Source organism: Bactrocera neohumeralis, chromosome 4, assembly GCF_024586455.1.
Source record: "Bactrocera neohumeralis isolate Rockhampton chromosome 4, APGP_CSIRO_Bneo_wtdbg2-racon-allhic-juicebox.fasta_v2, whole genome shotgun sequence".
Lineage (NCBI taxonomy): Eukaryota > Metazoa > Arthropoda > Insecta > Diptera > Tephritidae > Bactrocera > Bactrocera neohumeralis.
This window is the reverse complement of record NC_065921.1, coordinates 10,480,801-10,504,133: the sequence shown is the minus strand read 5'-3', so window position 1 is coordinate 10,504,133 and position 23,333 is coordinate 10,480,801. Positions and strand designations below refer to the sequence as shown.

Genomic DNA, 23,333 nt, shown 5'->3' with positions numbered 1-23,333 from the left:
AAATCGACTCAACCTGTAACATTGAACATTTATTTGTGATATAATTGTATACTTCACACGGTCTCCGATGTTTCCACCTGGGTATTACAAACCTCGTTATAAATATAGTGTAATACTTAGATAAAATATGTATACAACCCTTTGGAAACTGTATTTATGCCTAGTTATGCCTAGTTATTGTTAATAAATACTAAATTATGGGTTTATGAACCCTCATTACACCAAACACCCCCAAACTAAATACAGCAAAAAATTAATTATATCATCTTTGCTATAGGATAAAAGGAAAACTTGTGCATTGCTTTTTACAGCTTGCAGATTACAAAATTATTAACCCTTGAGTGACATTATTTTTTATAGGGTCACTCAAATAATTTGAAGGAGTATAAATATATCTGGACTATAAAATACATAGTCATGGCCAGTTAGTCTTAAACTTTGTTGTTGTATTCCCGAGGAGATTATAGAAGTTGCGTTAAAGAGTTCCACGTAAGAACACACATCCGTAAAATGGAAACTTCTACTAAAGATGCGTCGCTTTTCTTAAGGATGGAAACTTATTTGGCATCTTATTTCTAAGGTACTTAGATAGCTTTGCGATGATTGATCTCTTAGTATTTGATATAAAAACTCTTCAGTGAATATAAGAAATATTCACATGAGGGCATAGGCCATAGGTCGACTTGCTTTCCAAACTTTAAGTTTCCTGTTTTTAAACCCACTTTAAATTAATAAATATAAGTTGCCGTTTCAGCACATCCTCGCCGTCCTCACAGGCTGCTTTAAATAATGAAGCTGTATGCAAAGCTTCACAGCCTTATCTGTTCTCTCTCAAAAAAAAAAGGTCTTTAAGGCAAATATGGTGGCAAACAAGGGTTAGATATGTATATAGAATAAATAAAAAATTAGAAACCATATTATATCAACTTCCGTCTATAATGCAACTCAAATATTTACTTTGAAAAATTTATAAATATTTATATTTGTATTTGGATTTATACGACATCGTAAAAATTGTAAAAATGCATTGAGAAAATATATAAAAGCCACAAGCTGCAGCCGAACACCCTCAGTGACACTCATAGTGACCAAAATGAAAGCTACATTGGCATTGATCGCAGTACTCCTAGTGCTCCAAAACAGGAGTGTAAGTAAAACTAACGAAACAAGTAAGAATTAATAACAAATTAATCTATATTTATAGGTCTCCGCCAAGCTGAATGTTTCAGAGATTATCTCTGACCTCTTTCAAGCTACTTTTAATCCAAGTGAATTTTCGTTGCCTGCTGTTACAAGTAAACCACTTTCCGCTCGTGAAGCTTGTGCTAACGAGCTCAATAGTTCTGTTCGGACAGACATTGCCGAAGCTGGGGCAGAATTTCGCCAGATATTGGGAATTCTACAAACTGACGCCGACGATTTTGAAAACCTAAGTCAATTGGAAAAGGATTTCGTAGCAAATATAAACAAGTGCGACGCACAAAAGGAAAGCTATGGTTGCTACATCTCGGCGGTATGTAGGATATAATGATAGAATAAGACATCCTCGTGATTCAAAATAAAAACTTTTCGTAATAATATAATAATTTGCCAATTTCAGATTGAAAATGTGGTCCGAGAAGTTAGGGCTATCCCGGTTGACAATGTAAAAATATTCTTCAGTTTGGTAAAACTCTTCAAGCGTATAGACGGTGAATATGCTAAATTTCATTTTTGCTTAGTGCGACACCCGGAAGTTACATCACCACCTGGTTCGTCAGAGGCAGAACAGACCACAGCAAGCTCATCCATTCTTCCACAAATTTTATGAAATACAATGGTTTTCAAGAATATCTGAATTGTACTACATTTTCGTAATAAAAAGTGCATTATCATTTCAAAAACTATCTTACTTATTAGTAGGTCTAGTAAAAACTAAAAATAAAAATTAGTATGAGAAGTGTGATCCGATTTAGTTGATGATATTGATATCATCGGCCTCAACACCCGCGCCGTTAGTTCTGCTTTCTCCAGGCTGGACAAGGAAGCACAGAAAATGGGTCTGGCAGTGAACGAGAGCAAAACGAAATATCTCCTGTCATCAAACAAACAGTCGTCGCACTCGCGACTTGGCTCTCACCTCACTGTTGACAGTCATAACTTTGAAGTTGTAGATAATTTCGCCTATTTGGAAACCAGCGTAAACACCACCAACAATGTCAGCCTGGAAATCCAACGCAGGATTGCTTTTGCCAACAGGTGCTACTTCGGTCTGAGTAGGCAATTGAAAAGCAAAGTCCTCTCTCGACGAACAAAAGCTAAACTCTATAAGTCGCTCATAATTCCCGTCCTGCTATATGGTGCAGAGGTTTGGACGATGTCAACAACTGATGAGTCGACGTTGCGAGTTTTCGAGAGAAAAGTTCTGCGAAAGATTTATGGTCGTTTGCGCGTTGGCCACGGCGAATATCGCATTCGATGGAACGATGAGCTGTACGAGATATACGACGATATTGACATATGTAGTTCAGCGAACTAAAAGACAGCGGCTTCGCTGGCTAGGTCACGTTGTCCGAATGGATGAAAACGCTCTATGTCTAAAAGTATTCGACGCAGTACCCGCCGGGGGAAGCAGAGGAAGAGGAATACCTCCACCCCGTTGGAAGGACCAAGTGGAGAAGGACCTGGCTTCGCTTGGAATATCCAATTGGCGCCACGTAGCGAAAGAAGAAACGACTGGCGCGCTGTTGTTAACTCGGCTATAATCGCGTAAGCGCTGTCTACGCCAATTAAGAAGAAGAAGATATTGAGGAGAGAGAAAGGGACGAGTTGATTGACATTGCTCATATATATAAATATAAATATATTTCTTTGGAATAGATCTTTTGTTGGAACCGACTTGTTATGTCATTGAAAGAAAGTTCCAAATAAATAAATAATTGTGCTGATAAGACTCGCTGTCTATTTGTGCACTGTTCTGTCAATAAATGAGTCAGTTAGCTTTAGCACATGCTCGTTATGGTTATTTCCCAAATGAAAAGAAAAGTAAGTGAATAAGTAAATAAATATTATATATAGTTACGACACACATATGAAGATAAAAATTATCTTTAGCAGTATCAGCTGTTTGATAGCACTTCCAATAGTCTCCCTAATGATAGTGAGCGTGAATGAGAGCGTAAGTGATGATTCGGCAGTGCAGCTGAACTGGAGTGTTCTTTCTCGTTATTTTGCATATACAATAAAAGAACTTCCACGTAAAACTTCCGATCACCGAACAACTTTAGAATAAAAATCAAATATTTTTGCTCAAAAATTTTATTCATTCATATGCATCATTCCAGTACACAACTTAGTTGAATAGCTTAAGTGATGTGCCGGCCATGCGCTGACTGGAGGTATTGCTCTAGCATAGATAATAAGCATTAGCGGCCAGCGTAAGATTGGTCTTGCCACCGCCGATGGCTGCGCTGACACTTGCATGTCGCACAACGATTATTAACGATTGATTGGCGGCGATATGTGCCTCCGCTTAGGTAGGCCTGGGAGTTGGCCTCGTCCAAATATTCAATTTTCAAAGGTTATAGCTTAAAGCAACACTCATTGTTTCTTTATGTGATAGAATAATAGAGGCAGTTCCATAAAAAGGTGGTGTATGTCGCTTTTCCTTTCAAGACTCTTTTCCAAAATCTAGGCGATGATAAGTTTTCCAGGTCTAAAGTCACACCGATAATGTCCTATAAGTTTGTTAATCATGGTAATCCAATGATTTCGCTTGCAGCTGTACATAAGAAATTTGAAAGAGAAAAATTTCCCTTATACCGAGTTGCAGATGTGTAATCTCAAAAAGCAGGAGTGCAATTCGAATAGAAAATCGTTTAGCTGTCGGCTGTGATTGTAGCTTCTCGAAGTCATACCTTACCGGTGTTTGATAACGGTCGTGTGGACGGGTGCGTATCCTTGCTACAACAGGTAGTGGTCCGAGTTGATGTTAGGTCCTCGGAGCGTATGTACGTCAAGACAAAAGAGATATGTTGCGAATTTATCACAACATTTTGAACTTTTCGATCCGGAGTCACCTAAGTAGTTTAATGAATTTTCTTGTACAGGAATCTAATACTAAAATAACCATATTTCGGATCCCTTCGAAGTCGCTAATCCTCAGCACTTTTGGAGAGGTTTCGCAACGGAGAATGAATTTTCCAATTTTTGTACTAAATATGCCAAGCAGTTCGTGGCGTTAGCACAAATCAGTATTATATTGAAAATTTTAGCTCTGATGCGGATTGTAGCAAAACGCTCATTCATCGTAGTGAATGCCAGGCCCCATGACTGAATCTTTCTCACACCACGAATTCCACACCGGATATGCTCTCCTTTATGAGTCCGCTATAGTAAATGTCACAAGCCCCTAAATGTTTTCATCCATGACTTGTCATTCACACTTCTTGGAAGGCGGTTTTGTAAACGTTTACGTTTACGGGCATGTCACCTAGCTGGACAGCAGTACCTTGCCAATTAATAGACCGGACATTCCAGATACATGCCCTTAAATCGTAGACGTTATAATGTTTACTGTGGACGTTATCAAAATGGGGTCTTGCATCCGTGGCTGTTAACTCCTTTCATTGGGAATGGTTTCTACGTGGCGGGTTTTGTACACATTTATATAACATGCCGCTTGATTCAAGACCGACACGTATTGCAACCGCAAATCTGGTGAACAGATGCCGGATGGATGACCTTCGCTACAGCTTTCTCTCTTTCAGTCGTAACCCTAGACTTTATCTACATACATGGGTTGCCTACCGCATCTTACACAGAGTTCATCACGTTTCCACGGTGTCCGGCGAGGATGCAAGAGAAGTACTTGGCCGCAGTCCTATGACTCTAATTGCTGACCCGGAAGCATGACAACAACCCACCACACCCCAAGATGCTAAAAAAAGTTTAAACCTTGGCGTAAAACAAAAATCGAAAAATGTTGACTACAACAAAAAAAATCAGGTCACAACGAAGTGGTCAGCATAGTGAAATCTTGCCGCATTTTGCAATGAGGGAAGCAGAGCGTCGCCCAAAAAATTTATAAGAGAACACAAATCATTAATCGAAGCTTCGAATTGTCCCTGTCTTCCATTTGGTTTGCATCTTCAATATATTAATCTATAATATAAGGTCTAGTAAACATATTATTTTTCAAATCTTCCTTTATGTAAGTGCAATTGGGTTAGGATATACAAGTATGGCGGTATGATTGCAGGATCAATAAAAATTAACTATGGCAGATAGCAATTGCCAGAGATATTGAATATCATCGAGTCGGACGACAAGTTATCGAACAACTCGGTGCATATTTCACCTAAATCGGAGCACTCTTCCCATACTAAATTATTCAATATAATTTAAGAGAAATTTAGCTAGAATTACTAATCAGACCTACTATTGAAAACATAAGCGTTGAAATGGCAAAGCACTTTTTATTAGGAAAATGTAGTACAATTCAGATATTCTTGAAAACCATTGTATTTCATAAAATTTTTGGAAGAATAAATGAGCTTGCTGTGGTCTGTTCTGCCTCTGACGAACCAGGTGGGGATGTAACTTCCGGGTGTCGCACTAAGCAAAAATGAAATTTAGCATATTCAACGTCTATACGCTTGAAGAGTTTTACTAAACTGAAGAATATTTTTACATTGTCAACCGGGATAGCCCCAACTTCTCGGACCACCTTTTCAATCTAAAATTGGCAAATTATTATATTATTACGAAAAGTTTTTATTTTGAATCACGAGGATGTCTTATTCTATCATTATATCCAACATACCGCCGAGATGTAGCAACCATAGCTTTCCTTTTGTGCGTCGCACTTGTTTATATTTGCTACGAAATCCTTTTCCAATTGACTTAGGTTTTCAAAATCGTCGGCGTCAGTTTGTAGAATTCCCAATATCTGGCGAAATTCTGCTCCAGCTTCGGCAATGTCTGTCCGAACAGAACTATTGAGCTCGTTAGCACAAGCTTTTTGAGCGGAAAGTGGTTTACTTGTAACAGCAGGCAACGAAAATTAATTGATTAAAAGTGTTGAAATAGGTCAGAGATAATCTCTGAAACATTGAGTTGGCGGAGTTAAAATATAGATTAATTTGTTATTAATTCTTACTTGTTTCGTTAGTTTTACTTACACTCCTGTTTTGGAGCACTAGGAGTACTGCGATCAATGCCAATGTAGCTTTCATTTTGGTCACTATGAGTGTCACTGAGGGTGTTCGGCTGCAGCTTGTGGCTTTTATATATTTTCTCAATGCATTTTTACAATTTTACGATGTCGTATAACGAAAATACAAATATAAATATTTATAAATTTTTCAAAGTAAATATTTGAGTTGGATTATAGAAGAAGTTAATATAATATGGTTTCTAATTTTTTATTTATTCTATATACATATCTAACCCTTGTTTGCCACCATATTTGCCTTAAAGACCTTTTTTTTTTGAGAGAGAACAGATAAGCACCCAAAGCTTTGCATTATCTTCATTATTTAAAGCAAGTAAGGACCGAGATGTGCTGAAACGGCAACTTATATTTATTAATTTAATGTGGGTTTAAAAACAGGAAACTTAAAGTTTGGAAAGCAAGTCGACCTATGAATATGCCCTCATGTGGAAGAGTTTTTATATCAAATAACAAATTAAGAAAGATAAATATTGTCACCACCTTGATGAGGAGTGCGAAAAGGCACTTGTGTATCCAGTCCTACTGCGCATAAATAAGAAAGTTTTGGCCTTATGTATTTTATTCCAGATAGTTATAATTTTAATAATTTAGTTTTAAAAAATTAATTTTACATTTCCAAAGGGTTGTATACATATTTTATGCGGTAAGTCTGATTAATTTAGTATTTATATTCTATTAGAATAAAGTTGTATTGTAAAAGGTGGAAACATCGGAGACCGTCTGAAGTATACAATTATATCACAAATAAATGTTCAATGTTACAGGTTGAGTCGATTTAACTATGTCCATCTGTCTGTCTGTGGGTTTGTATATGCACGAGCTAGTCCCTAAGAGTTTGAGATATCAATGTGATATATTTCAAGCTGCTCCACTGATATCAGAGCCGCATATACTACGCTAATCGGAAGACGAAATTTTATATTTTTAAAGCAATGTTTTATTCTCTAAATATATTGTTCGAATCGAATGACTACAATATACAACTGAGATATATATGTATTCGTATGTATACCATTTATGTGAAAGCTTCGATACAGTCGAAGTTAATGTTGTTTTTTTGATCTATTTTACAGAAGGGTTATTTATAACCATGTCATTGTGGTAATGATTCCGATACTTCTTTCCTATTTATAACGCAGCAGATGTGATTTTCAAAACCACATTGGGTTGAGCAAGCCTTTTGAATCTTTCTTTCATATTTTTGAAATCTGATAACCGTTATTTTCAACCCGAAACAGTTGTTTAAGTCAATTTCGGGAATGTTTGTTGAAAATTTGGCGAAAATCTCACGAAGAATGCGACGTAGTATTAGCGTGGTGCGAAAACCAAGAGTTGTCGGGCAATAATTCTGGGCTCCATTTACGAATGGCTTCGCGCAAACGACGCTTAACTCTCAAACGGTATTCCTTGTTGACAGTTCTGCCAGTTGGAAGGAATTCGGAGTTTTTGACCTCCTTTCACGTACTTTTTCGGCTTCGGCTCACCTTTGTCCGTTTCCCAGTCGTAAGCATAGACACAAGACTCTTCGCCAGCAATAATACGTTTCATGACCTCCTGGAAAGTATCTTTTCACAGAAGTTACCGTGATGCTGTTTTTCGAAAAAATTTGGAACCAATCGTTCTTTCACTTCCCTTCTTAGACTCAAATGATTTTTCAAAATGGTTTCCACAGATCCTCCCGACATTCCAGCGATGCCAGCAAAATCTCTGACTGTTAGCCGTCAACCCTCAAGCACCAATTCTTTTGTTTTATTGACGTCGTGATCATCAGTTAATGTTGATGGCCGTACTGGGCGTTAGTCGTCGTCAACGCATTCTCGACCCTTTTTGAATAATTTTCACCAATCAAAAACACATAGATACCAACGGACAGACAGATTGCCATAGCTAAATCGATCACACTGATCATTTATTTAACACTACATACCGCAAACGGTCTCCGTTGTTTCCTTCTGAGTATTATGAACCTCGTGGCAAAGATAATATATGTGCACGGTCCAGGTTATAAATATTGGGTAATACTTAGGCTAAATATTTATACAACCATCTGGAAACTGTATTTACAAGTATTTTGACGTAATGTTTAATAGAGCTTAATTATTGTTAATAAAATACTAAATTTTAAGTCTGCTAACTCTCATTCCACCAAAAAGTTCGCAAAAAGTAATCATATCACCTTTACTATAGGATAAAAGGAAAACTTGTGCATTATTTTTAGTTCGCGGATGACAAAATGTTAACATTTGTTGACGTTAATTTTTGTGTCATCAAATAATTTGAAAAGTTAAACCCACCAAAAAGATAAATACATTATTAGTCTTGGAAAATCTGCTGTATATGATGATTGTGTTAAGAGCTGCAGTAAACAGTTCCACCTGGGGTCCACATCCTAGATCGGAATCATCAGATTTAAAATCTATAAATTTTTACCATACATTTTCTATTTTTCTGAACCGACTTTATATAGCTTTTACAATTCTATAGAATATTTTTATCTTATATAAAAGACCTTCGTGCCACCTTATCAAACTTGAACTACATCTAGATTCAGATTAAAATGAAAGAAATTTTTGAGGGCTATTGTTTTAAGGAGTTGAAACAGATAGTAATTTTTTTAGGTAAATTATATGTTAAGAAACTTGAATTAATATTTTATTACAGCACATCCTCGCCGACAGGCTCAAATAATAACCTGTATGCAAACAAAAGTCTTACAAGTTCACTCAAAAGAAAAATGTCTTTAAAGAACATTGGCAAACAAGGGTTAGATATGATGTAGAATAAATAAAAAAATTAGAAACCATATTATATTATCCGTCATTTGCATATTTTTCAAATATTTATTTGAAAAGTTTTATAAATATTTATTGGTTCCTAATTGTATATACTCGTATTATACAGAGAAAGCATCAGATGGAATTCAAAATAGCGGTATATTGGAAGAAGGCGTGGTTGTGTACCGATTTCACCCATATTTCGTACATGTCATCAGGGTGTTAAGAAAATATTATATACCGAATTTCATTGAAATCGGTATAGTAGTTCCTGAGATATGGTTTTTGGTCCATAAGTGGGCGAGACCACGCCCATTTTCAATTTTTAAAAAAAGTCTGGATGCAGCTTCCTTCTGCGATTTCTTCCGTAAAATTTAGTGTTTCTGACTTTTTTGTTAGTCGGTTAACGCACGTTTAGTGATTTTCAACATAACCTTTGTATGGGAGGTGGGCGTGGTTATTATCCGATTTCTTCCATTTTTGAGGATATATGATGGAATAAGGCATCCTCGTGAAGAAAAAATGTAAAGGTTGGTTGACATAGCTATAGTAGTTTCCGAGATATGTACAAAAAACTTAGTAGGGGCGGAGCCACGCCCACTTTTCCAAAAAAATTACGTTCAAATATGCCCCTCCCTAATGCGATCCTTTATGCCAAATTTCACTTTAATATCTTTATTTATGGCTTAGTTATGACACTTTATAGGTTTTCGGTTTCCGCCATTTTGTGGGCGTGGCAGTGGGCCGAGTTTGCCCATCTTCGAACGTAACCTTCTTATGGAGCCAAGGAATACGTGTACCAAGTTTCATCGTGATATCTCAATTTTTACTCAAGTTACAGCTTGCACGGACGGACGGACGGACAGACGGACGGACAGATGGACAGACAGACATCCGGATTTCGACTCTACTCGTCACCATGATCACTTTGGTATATATAACCCCATATCTAACTCTTTTAGTTTTAGGACTTACAAACAACCGTTATGTGAACAAAACTATAATACTCTCCTTAGCAACATTGTTGCGAGAGTATAAAAATATTGACTATAACAAAAAAACTCAGGTCACAACGAAATGGTCAGCATAGTGAAATCTTGCCGCATTTTCAATGAGGGATGCAGTGCATCTTCTAAAAAATATGTCAGAGACCTAGTAGGAGGTCTAGTAACAATATTATTTTTCAAGTCTATGCATGGCGTTATGATTGTAAGACCAATAACAATAAGTTTCGGCTACACCGAACCTGTATTACCCTTTACGGCTTCAAGTTTCCAATACAATAACTTGATTTCAAGCTATCAGTATGCCGCCTTGGAAAATAATCAATGTCAAAGTTCATACCTACATATAATTTCTCAAGAAATAACAAGTTTTCCATACAAGGATTTGAGTTTGTTCGATATGTTTGTATGCTAATATGTCCTTAAAATTTTAAGTCGATAGAAGTAATATTCTTAGAGTTATCGTCTAATTAGTCTTCTGGCCTTTAACGCTTTAACTCTAACAGCTGAAGGCGGTCGGGATAGAAGTGCAAATTTTGACGTGCTTTTCTCAAAACTACTTTTCCAAAGTCCGTGTTCACTGTCATTTCAAAACTACTTGCTCGATTCATTTCAAACGTTGAACACATTTTTAACATGTAAAATACCGCCCACCAACGTTTATTAAATAATTTTTTTTCATTAAGGTTGTTTTCCACCCACAAAATGGCGGAATTTTTAGTAGAAAATAACAGTTCACACTTTAGATTTTTTTCTCAAGACTTTCTGGGGAAAGCACTGTTACCGGCTTATGCCTCAATACTTCTGCATGAAAAAATTACCTTATATTGTCAAAGGTGTGCTCCATAATCTACGAAAGGTCCGAATAAAATTACTCAATCCAGATTTGGGAAATAAATTCACAAACAAGTATGTTTTTTTGAAAACCCTACCCCCCCTAAACACACGGTCAAACTTTGTCCATATAATTTAGGTAGCAAAGGGCAACACGATGCGGTTGGTCAATTGTCAGAGGTATTGGATATCAAGCACCACGGTGCATTTTTGAACTAAATCGGATCACTCTTCCCATACTAAATTATTCAATATAATGTAAGAGAAATGGAATTCTTTCTACTAGACCTACTAATAAGTAAGATAGTTTTTGAAATGATAATGCACTTTTTATTACGAAAATGTAGTACAATTCAGATATTCTTGAAAACCATTGTATTTCATAAAATTTGTGGAAGAATGGATGAGCTTGCTGTGGTCTGTTCTGCCTCTGACGAACCAGGTGGTGATGTAACTTCCGGGTGTCGCACTAAGCAAACAATAAATTTAGCATATTCACCGTCTATACGCTTGAAGAGTTTTACCAAACTGAAGAATATTTTTACATTGTCAACCGGGATAGCCCCAACTTCTCGGACCACCTTTTCAATCTGAAATTGGCAAATTATTATATTATTACGAAAAGTTTTTATTTTGAATCACGAGGATGTCTTATTCTATCATTATATCCTACATACCGCCGAGATGTAGCAACCATAGCTTTCCTTTTGTGCGTCGCACTTGTTTATATTTGCTACGAAATCCTTTTCCAATTGACTTAGGTTTTCAAAATCGTCGGCGTCAGTTTGTAGAATTCCCAATATCTGGCGAAATTCTGCCCCAGCTTCGGCAATGTCTGTCCGAACAGAACTATTGAGCTCGTTAGCACAAGCTTCACGAGCGGAAAGTGGTTTACTTGTAACAGCAGGCAACGAAAATTCACTTGGATTAAAAGTAGCTTGAAAGAGGTCAGAGATAATCTCTGAAACATTCAGCTTGGCGGAGACCTATAAATATAGATTAATTTGTTATTACTCGTAATTCTTCCATTTTTCGTTAGTTTTACTTACACTCCTGTTATGGAGCACTAGGAGTACTGCGATCAATGCCAAAGTAGTTTTCATTTTGGTCACTATGAGTGTCACTGAGGGTGTTCGGATGCAGCTTGTGGCTTTTATATATTTTCTCAATGCATTTTTACAATTTTTACGATGTCGTATAAATCCAATTACAAATATAAATATTTATAAATTTTTCAAAGTAAATATTTGAGTTGCATTATAGACGGAAGTTGATATAATATGGTTTCTAATTTTTTATTTATTCTATATACATATCTAACCCTTGTTTGCTACCATATTTGCTTTAAAGACCATTTTTCTTTTGAGTGAACAGATAAGGCTTGTAAGCTTTGCATACAGCTTCATTATTTAAAGCAGCCTGTGAGGACGGCGAGGATGTGCTCAAACGATAACTTATGTTTATTAATTCAAAGTGGGTTTAAAAACAGGAACTTAAAGTTTGGAAAAGCATCACGACTATCTATTGTCTCCTTAAAACAATAGCCCTCATGTGAATATTTCCTTTATTTTACTGAATATAGTTTTTTTTTGGAAGAATGGGAAGAGGAAGAGAGTCCCTCCGGATGTATCGAATATTAAAATATAAATCATTGAAAAGCTATATAAGGCGGAAATCAGATGCCAAATAAGATTACATCCATAAAAAATTTACGAAATTTTAAACGAAGATTCCGCTCTAGGGATGTAGGATCCAAGGTGGAACTGTTTACTGCAGCTTCTTAAATTTCATTAGTATTACAACACTTTTAAGACTAACTTCCCATGACCATTTATCTTTTTGTGGGTTTATGCCTACATTCCTTCAAATTATTTGAGTGACCCTATAAACAATAACGTCACTCAAGGGTTAATAATTTTGTCATCCGCAAGCTGTAAAAACAATGCACAAGTTTTCCTTTTATCCTATAGTAAAGGTGATATGATTACTTTTTGCTTTATTTAAGTAGGGTGTTTTTGGTGGAATGAGAGTTAGCAGACTTAAAATTTAGTATTTTATTAACAATAATTAAGCTCTATTAAACATTACGTCAAAATACTTGTAAATACAGTTTCCAGATGGTTGTATAAATATTTAGCCTAAGTATTACCCAATATTTATAACCTGGACCGTGTACATATATTATCTTTGCCACGAGGTTCATAATACCCAGAAGGAAACAACGAAGACCGTTTGCGGTATATGCTGTTAAATAAATGATCAGTGTGATCGATTTAGCTATGACAATCTGTCTGTCCGTTGGTATCTATGTGTTTTTGATTGGTGAAAATTATTCGTTGACGATGACTCACGTCCAGGACGGCCATCAACATAAACTGATGATCACGACGTCAATAAAACAAAAGAATTGGTGCTTGAGGGTCGACGGCTAACAGTCAGAGATTTTGCTGGCATCGCTGGAATATCGGAAGGATCAGTGGAAACCATTTTGAAAAATCATGAGTCGATGTGTCTTGTGTCTATGCTTACGACTGGGAAGCGGACAAAGGTGAGCCAAAGCCGAAAAACTACGTGAAAGGAGGTCAAAAACTCCGAATTCCTTCCAACAGGCAGAACTGTCAACAAAGAATACCATTTGAGAGTTAAGCATCGTTTGCGCGAAGCCATTCGTAAATGGAGGCCAGAATTATTGCTCGACAACTTTTGGTTCTCGCACCACGCTAATACTCCGTCGCATTCTTCGTGAGATTTTCGCCAAATTTTCAACAAACATTCCCGAAATTGACTTAAACAACTGTTTCGGGGATTGAAAATAACGGTGGTATCAGAATTTCAAAAATATGAAAGAAAGATTCAAAAGGCTTGCTCAACCCAATGTGGTTTTGAAAATCACATCTGCTGCGTTATAAATAGGAAAGAAGTATCGGAATCATTACCACAATGACATGGTTATAAATAACCCTTCTGTAAAATAGATCAAAAAAACAACGTTAACTTCGACTGTATCGAAGCTTTCAGATAAATGGTATACATACGAGTACATATATATCTCAGTTGTATATTGTAGTCATTCGATTCGAACAATATATTTTTAGAATAAAACATTGCTTTAAAAATATAAAATTTCGTCTTCCGATTAGCTTGTGCAACAGCTATAAAATATATGCTGCAATCTGATATCAGAGGTTCCAACAAATCAGCAGCTTCTTAGCAGGAAAGAAGTACGTGAAATATATCACATTGATATCTCAAACTCTTAGGGACTAGCTCGTGCATATACAAACCCACAGACAGACAGATGGACATAGTTAAATCGACTCAACCTGTAACATTGAACATTTATTTGTGATATAATTGTATACTTCACACGGTCTCCGATGTTTCCACCTGGGTATTACAAACCTCGTTATAAATATAGTGTAATACTTAGATAAAATATGTATACAACCCTTTGGAAACTGTATTTATGCCTAGTTATGCCTAGTTATTGTTAATAAATACTAAATTATGGGTTTATGAACCCTCATTACACCAAACACCCCCAAACTAAATACAGCAATAAATTAATTATATCATCTTTGCTATAGGATAAAAGGAAAACTTGTGCATTGCTTTTTTCAGCTTGCAGTTTACAAAATTATTAACCCTTGAGTGACATTATTTTTTATAGGGTCACTCAAATAATTTGAAGGAGTATAAATATATATGGACTATAAAATAAATAGTCATGGCCAGTTAGTCTTAAACTTTCTTGTTTTATTCCTGAGGAAATTATAGAAGTTGCGTCAAAGAGTTCCACGTAAGAACACGCATCCGTAAAATGGAAACTTCTACTAAAGATGCGTCGCTTTTCTTAAGGATGGAAACTTATTTGGCATCTTATTTCAAAGGTACTTAGATAGCTTTGCGATGATTGATCTCTTAGTATTTGATATAAAAACTCTTCGGTGCAATATAAGAAATATTCACAGGAGGGCATGGGCCATAGGTCGACTTGCTTTCCAAACTTTAAGTTTCCTGTTTTTAAACCCACTTTAAATTAATAAATATAAGTTGCCGTTTCAGCACATCCTCGCCGTCCTCACAGGCTGCTTTAAATAATGAAGCTGTATGCAAAGCTTCAAAGCCTTATCTGTTCTCTCAAAAGAAAAATGGTCTTTTAAGTAAATATGGTGGCAAACAAGGGTTTGATATGTATATAGAATAAATAAAAAATTAGAAACCATATTATATCAACTTCCGTCTATAATGCAACTCAAATATTTACTTTGAAAAATTTATAAATATTTATATTTGTAATTGGATTTATACGACATCGTAAAAATTGTAAAAATGCATTGAGAAAATATATAAAAGCCACAAGCTGCATCCGAACACCCTCAGTGACACTCATAGTGACCAAAATGAAAACTACTTTGGCATTGATCGCAGTACTCCTCGTGCTCCAAAACAGGAGTGTAAGTAAAGCTAACGAAAAAAGTAAGAATTAATAACAAATTAATCTATATTTATAGGTCTCCGCCAAGCTGAATGTTTCAGAGATTTTCTCTGACCTGTTTCAAGCTACTTTTAATCCAAGTGAATTTTCGTTGCCTGCTGTTACAAGTAAACCACTTTCCGCTCGTGAAGCTTGTGCTAACGAGCTCAATAGTTCTGTTCGGACAGACATTGCCGAAGCTGGGGCAGAATTTCGCCAGATATTGGGAATTCTACAAACTGACGCCGATGATTTTGAAAACCTAAGTCAATTGGAAAAGGATTTCGTAGCAAATATAAACAAGTGCGACGCACAAAAGGAAAGCTATGGTTGCTACATCTTGGCGGTATGTAGGATATAATGATAGAATAAGACATCCTCGTGATTCAAAATAAAAACTTTTCGTAATAATATAATAATTTGCCAATTTCAGATTGAAAAGGTGGTCCGAGAAGTTGGGGCTATCCCGGTTGACAATGTAAGAATATTCTTCAGTTTAGTAAAACTCTTCAAGAGTATAGACGGTGAATATGCTAAATTTATTGTTTGCTTAGTGCGACACCCGGAAGTTATATCACCACCTGGTTCGTCAGAGGCAGAACAGACCACAGCAAGCTCATCCATTCTTCCACAAATTTTATGAAATACAATGGTTTTCAAGAATATCTGAATTGTACTACATTTTCGTAATAAAAAGTGATTTGCCATTTCAACGCTTATGTTTTCATTAGTAGGTCTGATTAGTAATTCTAGCTAAATTTCTCTTACATATATTGAATAATTTAGTATGGGAAGAGTGATCCGATTTAGGTGAAATATGCACCGAGTTGTTCGATAACTTGTCGTCCGACTCGATGATACTCAATATCTCTGGCAATTGCTGTCTGCCATAGTTAATTGTTATTGATCTTGTAATCATACCGCCATAGTTGTATATCCTCACCCAATTGCACTTACATAAAGGAAGATTTGAAAAATAATATTTTTACTAGACCTTATATCATAGATTAATATATTGAAGATGCAAACCAAATGGAAGACAGAGACAATTCAAAGCTTCGATTAATGATTTGTGTTCTCTTATATATTTTTGAGGCGACGCTCTGCTTCCCTCATTGCAAATGCGTGGGTCGTTGTAACCTGATTTTTTAGTTATAGTCAACATTTTTCGATTTTTGTTTTACGTCAAGGTTTAAACTTTTTTTAGCATCTTGGGTCATGCTTCCGTGTAAGCAAGTAGAGTCATAGGACTGCGGCCAAGTATTTCTCTTGCATCTTCGTCGCACACCGTGGAAACGTGATCAACTCTGTGTAAGATGCGGTAGCCAACCCGTGTATGTAGATAAAGCCTAGGGTAACGACTGAAAGAGAGAAAGCTTTAGCGAAGGTCATCCAACTGGCATCAGTTCACCAGATTTGCGGTTGCAATACGTGTCGGTCTTGAATCAAGCGGCACGTTATATAAATGTGTACAAAACCCGCCACGTCGAAGCCATTCCCAATGAAAGGAGTTAGCAGCCACGGATGAAAGATTCCATTTTGATAACGTCCACAGTAAACGTAATAACGTCTACGATTTAAGGGCATGTACCTGGAATGTCCGGTAATTAAAATTAATTGGGAAGGTACTGCTGCCCGGATAAGCGTCTTGCTACAATCCGCATCAGAGCTAAAATTTTCAACATAATACTGATTTGTGCTAACGCCCCGATCTGCTTGGCGATTTAACGGCAGGGTGGGAAAAAAAGCATATTTAGTACAAAAATTGGAAAATTCATTCTCCTTTGCGAAACATCTCCAAAAGTGTTGAGGCTTAGTGACTTCGTAGGGATCCGAAATATGGTTATTTTTAGTATTAGATTCCAGTACAAGAAAACTCACCAAACTACTTAGGTGACTCCGGATCGAAAAGTTCAAAATGTTGTGATAAATTCGCAACATGTCTCTAGTATCTTGGCGTGCATACGACCGTCAACAAATACCGAATAGGTTTGGCTTCGAGAAGCTACAATCACAGCCGATATCTAAACGATTTTCTATTCGAATTGCACTCCTGCTTTTTGAGATTACACATCTGCAACTCGGTATAAGGGAACTGTGGGACGTCTTTCAAATTTCTTATGTACAGCTGCAAGCGAAAGCATTGGATTACCATGATTAACAAACTTATAGAACGTTATCAGTGTGACTTTAGACCTGGAAAGCTTATCATCGCCCAGATTTTGGAAAAGAGTCTTGAAAGGAAAAGCGACATACACCACCTTTTTATGGAACTGCCTCTATTATTCTATCACATAAAGAAACAATGAGTGTTGCTTTAAGCTATAATCTTTGAAAATTTAATATTTGGACGAGGCCAACTCCCAGGCCTACCTAAGCGGAGGCACATATCGCCGCCAATCAATCGTTAATAATCGTTGTGCGACATGCAAGTGTCAGCGCAGCCATCGGCGGTGGCAAGACCAATCTTACGCAGGCCGCTAATGCATATCATCTATTCAAGAGCAATACCTCCAGTTAGCGCATGGCCGGCACATCACTTAAGCTATTCAACTAAGTTGCGCTTTGGATGTATTATATATGAACCAATAAAATTTTTAAGCAAAAATATATGATTTTTATTCTAAAGTTGTTCGGTGATCGGAAGTTTTACGTGGAAGTTCTTCGGTTTTATATGCAAATAATAGAGAAAGAACACTCCAGTTCAGCTGCACTGCCGAATCATCACTTACGCTCTCATTCACGCTCACTATCATTAGGGAGACTATTAGAAGCGCTATCAAACAGCTGATATGGGTAAAGATAATTTTTATCTTCATGAGAATGTAGTTGTAGCTATAAAATCGTCAACTCACTACAATTTTATTTCATATTTATTTACTTTTTCACTTAATTTTCTTTTTATTTGGGAAATAGCCATTACGAGCGTATGCTTAAACGTAGTGATTCATTTCTTGATAAAACAGCGCGCAAATAGGCAGCGAGTCTTATCAGCACAATTATTAATTTACTTAGAACTTTCTTTCAATGACATAAGAAGTCGGTTCCAACAAAAGTTCGGTCAATGCCGAAGAAAAGATTATGAAAATGCGATTTCAGCTTTCTAAATTATTAATTATTTCCGTCTCCTAAAGGACGTATGTATAATATAATTAATATGAGATTTTTGCTTTAGACATATTATAAAGAAAAATAAAAGAAAAAAACGATATTTTGAAGCCATACACATAGGCTGTTCACGATAAGGTGGTTATCGGGTTATGTGGTTATGTGATTAAGTAAAAAACAACAAAATGCAGTATGACAAAATAACCAACTTTGACCAACCAAGGCCCTTGTTTACAGATTATGTGGTTGTTTGCTTATTTCCAGTGTTAGAAAGTCGTTGGAATTTTACTAAATGGCAGCACAAAAAATAAATAAAACTAAACGAATGGCATTTCCATTTAGATTTTCTTATTGGAAAATCTGCTATTAACAGCTGTTTTTTGTTTACAATCAGCAAATTAAAACCGAAATAAAAAGCATCACAAAGCATCAAAAAATAGGAGATGAGCGAATTGGCATTTGCTGACGCGTAGCATTTCAAAAAAAATCTCAACGGTCAAAGCAACACAGAACATTTTCTCGCCAATGCATATCTCGGAACATGGAGTTCATCTCCCCGTCCACTACAGATGATTAAAGTTATATCCTCTAGCAGTTCTTCTAATACTTCATCCATTGCATTGCGACACTGTTCAGGGCGCAAGATGTCTGCACAGTTTTTGAACCCTTAAAATTCGGATTATTTAATACGAGTAAGCACACACCTTCAATAAAGTCCATTTCCTGAATAGCAGAACTTATTTTAAATTCGATTATTTTGCTTTTTAAACTTTGTTTAGGCATTTTATAAGTAGGAATTTCATTGAACTAAAATTGTAAACAGTGAACAGCTGTTTGTGTAAAAATAAGCAAATAACCATACATAGGAAAAAAAAAACAAAAAAAAAACAAATGTTCACGGAGCATAGAGGTTATTTTTAACCACCTTACCGTGAACAGCCTAACAGTATCTAAACAGCAGTTTGGATACGAGTGATTTCTCTATGAAGAGTTTCTTATTAATTTAATTTAAATAGATGCGTCCGGTGAGTCAGGACAAACATTTTCGCGCGATGTCTTTCTGTGTGTGGTGTAAGCCGAAAATGCAGAGTTCGTTAGAGTACCTCTGCTCTGCGCGATTAAATTCTGTGTGAAACTCGATAAATCTGCGACAGAGACGTTTGATATGATCTAGCAGGCTTACCTATATGTTGCTTTAGCAAGAAGTGGTGTGTTTCGGTGGCACCAAGCCTTTTTGGAAGGCCGGGAAGATATTTATAATCGGAACAGGAGGGCGCAAGGTGTGCAAGACATCGAAACCGAATGCCTTCGATGACGCCTTAAATGCTTTGAAATGGCGGTGGCAGCGATACATCGAAGCAGAAGGAGTCTATTTTGAAAGTTTTTGAAGAATTGTAACGATTCAATAAGTTATTTATAAGATCTTTTCAATGTGTACAATACTCAGTACATTATCTTGAAAAATCGCGTAGAGTTCAGTCTGCGTTTTCAACGTTGTTATACATATAAACCCTCCTCTTCAATCAGTCTATCTAATAAATCATGTAAGAATGTATCAAAATTCGTTGCGCAAGCCTCGTCAGAATCTGCGTTTTCAACGTTGTTATACATATAAACCCTCCTCTTCAATCAGTCTATCTAATAAAAAGAATGTATCAAAATTCGTTGCGTAGTTTTAAAGATTACATAGGGATATAGGAACATTCAAAGCGACTTTGTTTTATACTACCTATAAAACCAATAAAAAAGTTTATGTTCCATGACTGTGTTGCCGTTAACATATATGGATAAGGTGTATACCGTTAGAAAGAAGAAGACGTGCAGAAGTGCAAAACGCCATTTTCTCACATGTGTTTTAATAGGAACACAGGTTGGCGCGTTTTCATTGGTCGAAGATAATTTCTTTGTTGAAGCGATTTAAAAATACAGTATCAGTTCGAGACTTCAGCAGTACAAGTATTTCATTAGTACAGTTAATCAAAATTTTGTATTAGTTATTTTGGCATATTTTTGCAGGTTCATACGTGAGCACATGCAACGACAAATTCAAATCGGCCGATTTGATTCGCTTGCTCGTTGAAGGCGGAATTAGGCCAAACCCACAAAGATAGCAAATGATTTTGCACGCCAATAAATTATAAATTTTAATTTTTTTCTTTATTTTGTAAATTGTTTTCTAAAATTTTCTTTAGATTTGGTTGATCATTTGTTAAAATTCTTCCATAAAATTTTAATACTATTAACATTATTAATAAATTGTATTTTCTATTGATCGAATACCGACCACTGCCGGTCCTAGTCTTAGTAATTACAGTAATGATATGGTTGTTAATAAAACTTCTGTAAAATAAAACAACAAAAAACGTTAACTTCGACTGTACCGAAAGTACAATATCCTTCACAACGACAATACTTGTCGCATGAAAGATATAAATTTATCGTGATCTTGATATGATCGGTCAGCTTGCAGAGCACTTGTATGGTATAATGATTCGATCTGAAAGATAAATATAGAGAATATGGCGTTGCTTTGAAAATATTCCCTGCTGAATTTTATTTTGATGTAATGTATAACATTGCTTAATTATTGTTAATAAAAGACTTAATTTTAAGTTTATGAACCCTCATTGCACCAACCACCCCCAACCTAAATAAAGCAAAAAAATAATTATATAATCTTTACTATATGATAAAAGGAAAACTTATGCATTGCTTTTTACAACTTGGGAATTACACAATTATTAACCCTTGAGTGACGTTATTTTTTAGATGATCACTCAAATAATTTGAAGGAATATAGTTATATACCCACAAAAAAGATAAATAGTCATGGAAACTTAGTCTTAAATGTGGCTTTTGTAATCCTAATGAAATTAAAGAAGCTGCATTTAAAAGTTCCACCCAAGAATACACATCACTAGAGCGGAATCTTCTACTAAAGATGTGTCGGATGGGATCTTATTTTGCATCCTATTTCTAAGGTGCTTAGATAACTTTGCGATATGCAAAGTTTCAAAGCCTTAACTGTTCTCTCAAAATAAAAATAGGCCTTAAAGCAAATATGGTAGCAAACAAGGGTTAGATATGTACTTAAAATAAATAAAAAATTAGAAACCATATTATACTAACATCCGTCCATAATGCAACACAAATATTTACATTGAAAAATGTATAAATATTTATATTTCTAATTGGATTTATACGACATCGTAAAAATTGTAAAAATGCACTGAGAAATCATTTAAAAGCCACAAGCTTCATTCGAACACCCTCAGTGGCACTCATACGAGTAGTGACCAAAATGAAAACTACATTGGCATTGATCGCAGTACTCCTCGTACTCCAAAACAAGAGTGTAAGTGAAACCATAAATAACGAGTTTGTCTAACGAAAAAAGTAAGAATTAAAAATAATTTAATATACTATATATTTATAGGTCTCCGCAAATGTGAATGTTTCAGAGATTGTCTCTGCCCTCTTTCAAGCTACTTTTAATTCAAATGGATTTTCGATGGAAGTCGTTATAAGTAAACCACTTTCCACTAATGAAACATGTGCTAACGAGCTCAATATTTCTGTTCGGAAAGACATTGCCGTTGCTGGGGCGTACATTCGCCAGGCATTGAGAATTCAACAAACTGTCGCTCAGGAAAATTTTGAAAACCTAAGCCAACTGAAAAAGGAACTCGTAGCAAATATAAACAACTGCGTCGTACAAAATGCAGACAATATTTGCTATTTCTCGGCGGTATGTGGAAAATAATGTTATAATAGTACATATTCATGATTTATAACAACAACTTGTTGTAATAATATTATGTCAATTTCAGATGCAGCATACTGTCCGGAAAATTAAGGCCCTTAACCATAATCAAATCCCAGTTGACAATGCACAAATATTATTCCGTTTAGAAAAACTGTCCAGGAGTTTAGCTATAGAATTTGCGAAATATAATGTTTGCTTATTGCAACACCCGGAAGTTACATCCCCAAAACCACAAGCCTCGTCAGAATCCACAGCTTCTTCGCTGAGCACTGATTCAGAACCTCCAGCCTCTTCACTGAGCACTGAAAAAGGAAGTTCTGATTCCTCAGGGACTGGAGAGACCACAGCAAGCTCATTAATTCTTCCACAAACTTCGTCAGAATCCACAGCTTCTTCGCTGACCACTGAAAAAGGAAGTTCTGATTCCTCAGGGACTGGAGAGACTACAGCAAGCTCATTACTTCTTCCACAAATTTTATGAAATACAAATATTTTCAAGAATATGTGAATTGTGCTATATTTCCGTAACAAAAAGTGAATTACTATTTCAACACTTATCTTACTTATTAATAGGTCTAAATAGTAGAGATAGAATGATTAAATCATAGTTTTTTAGGCATCCTATTGTTCGAAAAATTGTCGTCGGCCTCGATAGTGTCCATTATCTCTGACAATTGGCCCTTCAGACCGTGGTGAACTTTTACCACCTAAATTATATGGACTATCCTTGACCGTTGGGATTTATGTATTACATTATATAGCTAACATGCAAACTTATTGTTCAAACTCAAATCTTTGTTTGGCGAACGTTTTTGTTTATTTTTTTTTCTTTGCGGCCAGCTGCTTAAAACGGAGTCGAAACTCAAACAATATACCGATTAAAGTTCGGACAATCAACTTCTGGTGGGTACTGAATGCCATTCATTGTTGAGCCATTAACACCTTCACTGACTCCCTCCCAGTGAATGGCGTACTTGGCGTCCACATACCACCAATAGCAGAACGAAAGCTCTAGTTGACACTTGAAACCAATGTGTGACCTTTATGCAACTTTCTTCTAGATATTGCAGCAGGTTGAACTCCGAATTATTCAGGATAGAACTACATGGAATGAATTCGCGCTTTACGATAATCACTGCTTTGCATGCCCAATGAA

At 36.0% G+C, this 23,333-nt stretch overlaps 3 protein-coding genes across 4 annotated transcripts; 2 read left to right on the top strand and 1 right to left on the bottom strand.

Moving 5' to 3' along the window:
• Positions 1 to 1,056: 1,056 nt before the first annotated feature.
• On the top strand, positions 1,057 to 16,016 carry LOC126757419 (uncharacterized). The gene is made up of 4 exons (XM_050471320.1): positions 1,057 to 1,147; positions 1,205 to 1,243; positions 15,380 to 15,649; positions 15,737 to 16,016. The coding sequence occupies exons 1-4, from the start codon at positions 1,094 to 1,096 to the stop codon at positions 15,944 to 15,946; spliced, it is 573 nt and encodes a 190-aa protein (XP_050327277.1). The 5' UTR covers positions 1,057 to 1,093; the 3' UTR covers positions 15,947 to 16,016.
• LOC126757418 (uncharacterized) lies at positions 5,487 to 11,961 on the bottom strand. Of its 2 annotated transcripts, none has more exons than XM_050471319.1 (3): positions 11,876 to 11,961; positions 11,504 to 11,812; positions 5,487 to 5,716 (listed from the first exon to the last, which is right to left on the bottom strand). In XM_050471319.1, the coding sequence occupies exons 1-3, from the start codon at positions 11,927 to 11,929 to the stop codon at positions 5,507 to 5,509; spliced, it is 573 nt and encodes a 190-aa protein (XP_050327276.1). In that variant the 5' UTR covers positions 11,930 to 11,961; the 3' UTR covers positions 5,487 to 5,506. The 2 variants fall into 2 exon arrangements, with proteins under 2 accessions (XP_050327276.1, XP_050327274.1); XM_050471317.1 differs by lacking the exon at positions 5,487 to 5,716 and adding an exon at positions 11,134 to 11,416 and having other exon boundaries at positions 11,876 to 11,954.
• A 5,679-nt stretch (positions 16,017 to 21,695) lies between the features above and the next one.
• Positions 21,696 to 22,728, top strand: LOC126757416 (uncharacterized). The gene is made up of 3 exons (XM_050471315.1): positions 21,696 to 21,766; positions 21,848 to 22,159; positions 22,242 to 22,728. The coding sequence occupies exons 1-3, from the start codon at positions 21,713 to 21,715 to the stop codon at positions 22,656 to 22,658; spliced, it is 783 nt and encodes a 260-aa protein (XP_050327272.1). The 5' UTR covers positions 21,696 to 21,712; the 3' UTR covers positions 22,659 to 22,728.
• Positions 22,729 to 23,333: the final 605 nt, after the last annotated feature.

What these genes read in the sequence shown, in the direction of transcription:
- LOC126757419 (XM_050471320.1), top strand. Translation starts at nt 1,094, where the DNA reads ATGAAAGCTACATTGGCATTGATCGCAGTACTCCTAGTGCTCCAAAAC. An exon ending in TTTCAGAGATTATCTCTGAC is followed by an intron (nt 1,244 to 15,379) that starts CTCTTTCAAGCT and finishes ATTTTCTCTGAC; the next exon opens with CTGTTTCAAGCTACTTTTAA. An exon ending in ATGGTTGCTACATCTTGGCG is followed by an intron (nt 15,650 to 15,736) that starts GTATGTAGGATA and finishes TGCCAATTTCAG; the next exon opens with ATTGAAAAGGTGGTCCGAGA.
- LOC126757418 (XM_050471319.1), bottom strand. Translation starts at nt 11,929, where the DNA reads ATGAAAACTACTTTGGCATTGATCGCAGTACTCCTAGTGCTCCATAAC. An exon ending in TAGTGCTCCATAACAGGAGT is followed by an intron (nt 11,813 to 11,875) that starts GTAAGTAAAACT and finishes CTATATTTATAG; the next exon opens with GTCTCCGCCAAGCTGAATGT. An exon ending in ATGGTTGCTACATCTCGGCG is followed by an intron (nt 5,717 to 11,503) that starts GTATGTAGGATA and finishes TGCCAATTTTAG; the next exon opens with ATTGAAAAGGTGGTCCGAGA.
- LOC126757416 (XM_050471315.1), top strand. Translation starts at nt 21,713, where the DNA reads ATGAAAACTACATTGGCATTGATCGCAGTACTCCTCGTACTCCAAAAC. An exon ending in TCGTACTCCAAAACAAGAGT is followed by an intron (nt 21,767 to 21,847) that starts GTAAGTGAAACC and finishes ATATATTTATAG; the next exon opens with GTCTCCGCAAATGTGAATGT. An exon ending in ATATTTGCTATTTCTCGGCG is followed by an intron (nt 22,160 to 22,241) that starts GTATGTGGAAAA and finishes TGTCAATTTCAG; the next exon opens with ATGCAGCATACTGTCCGGAA.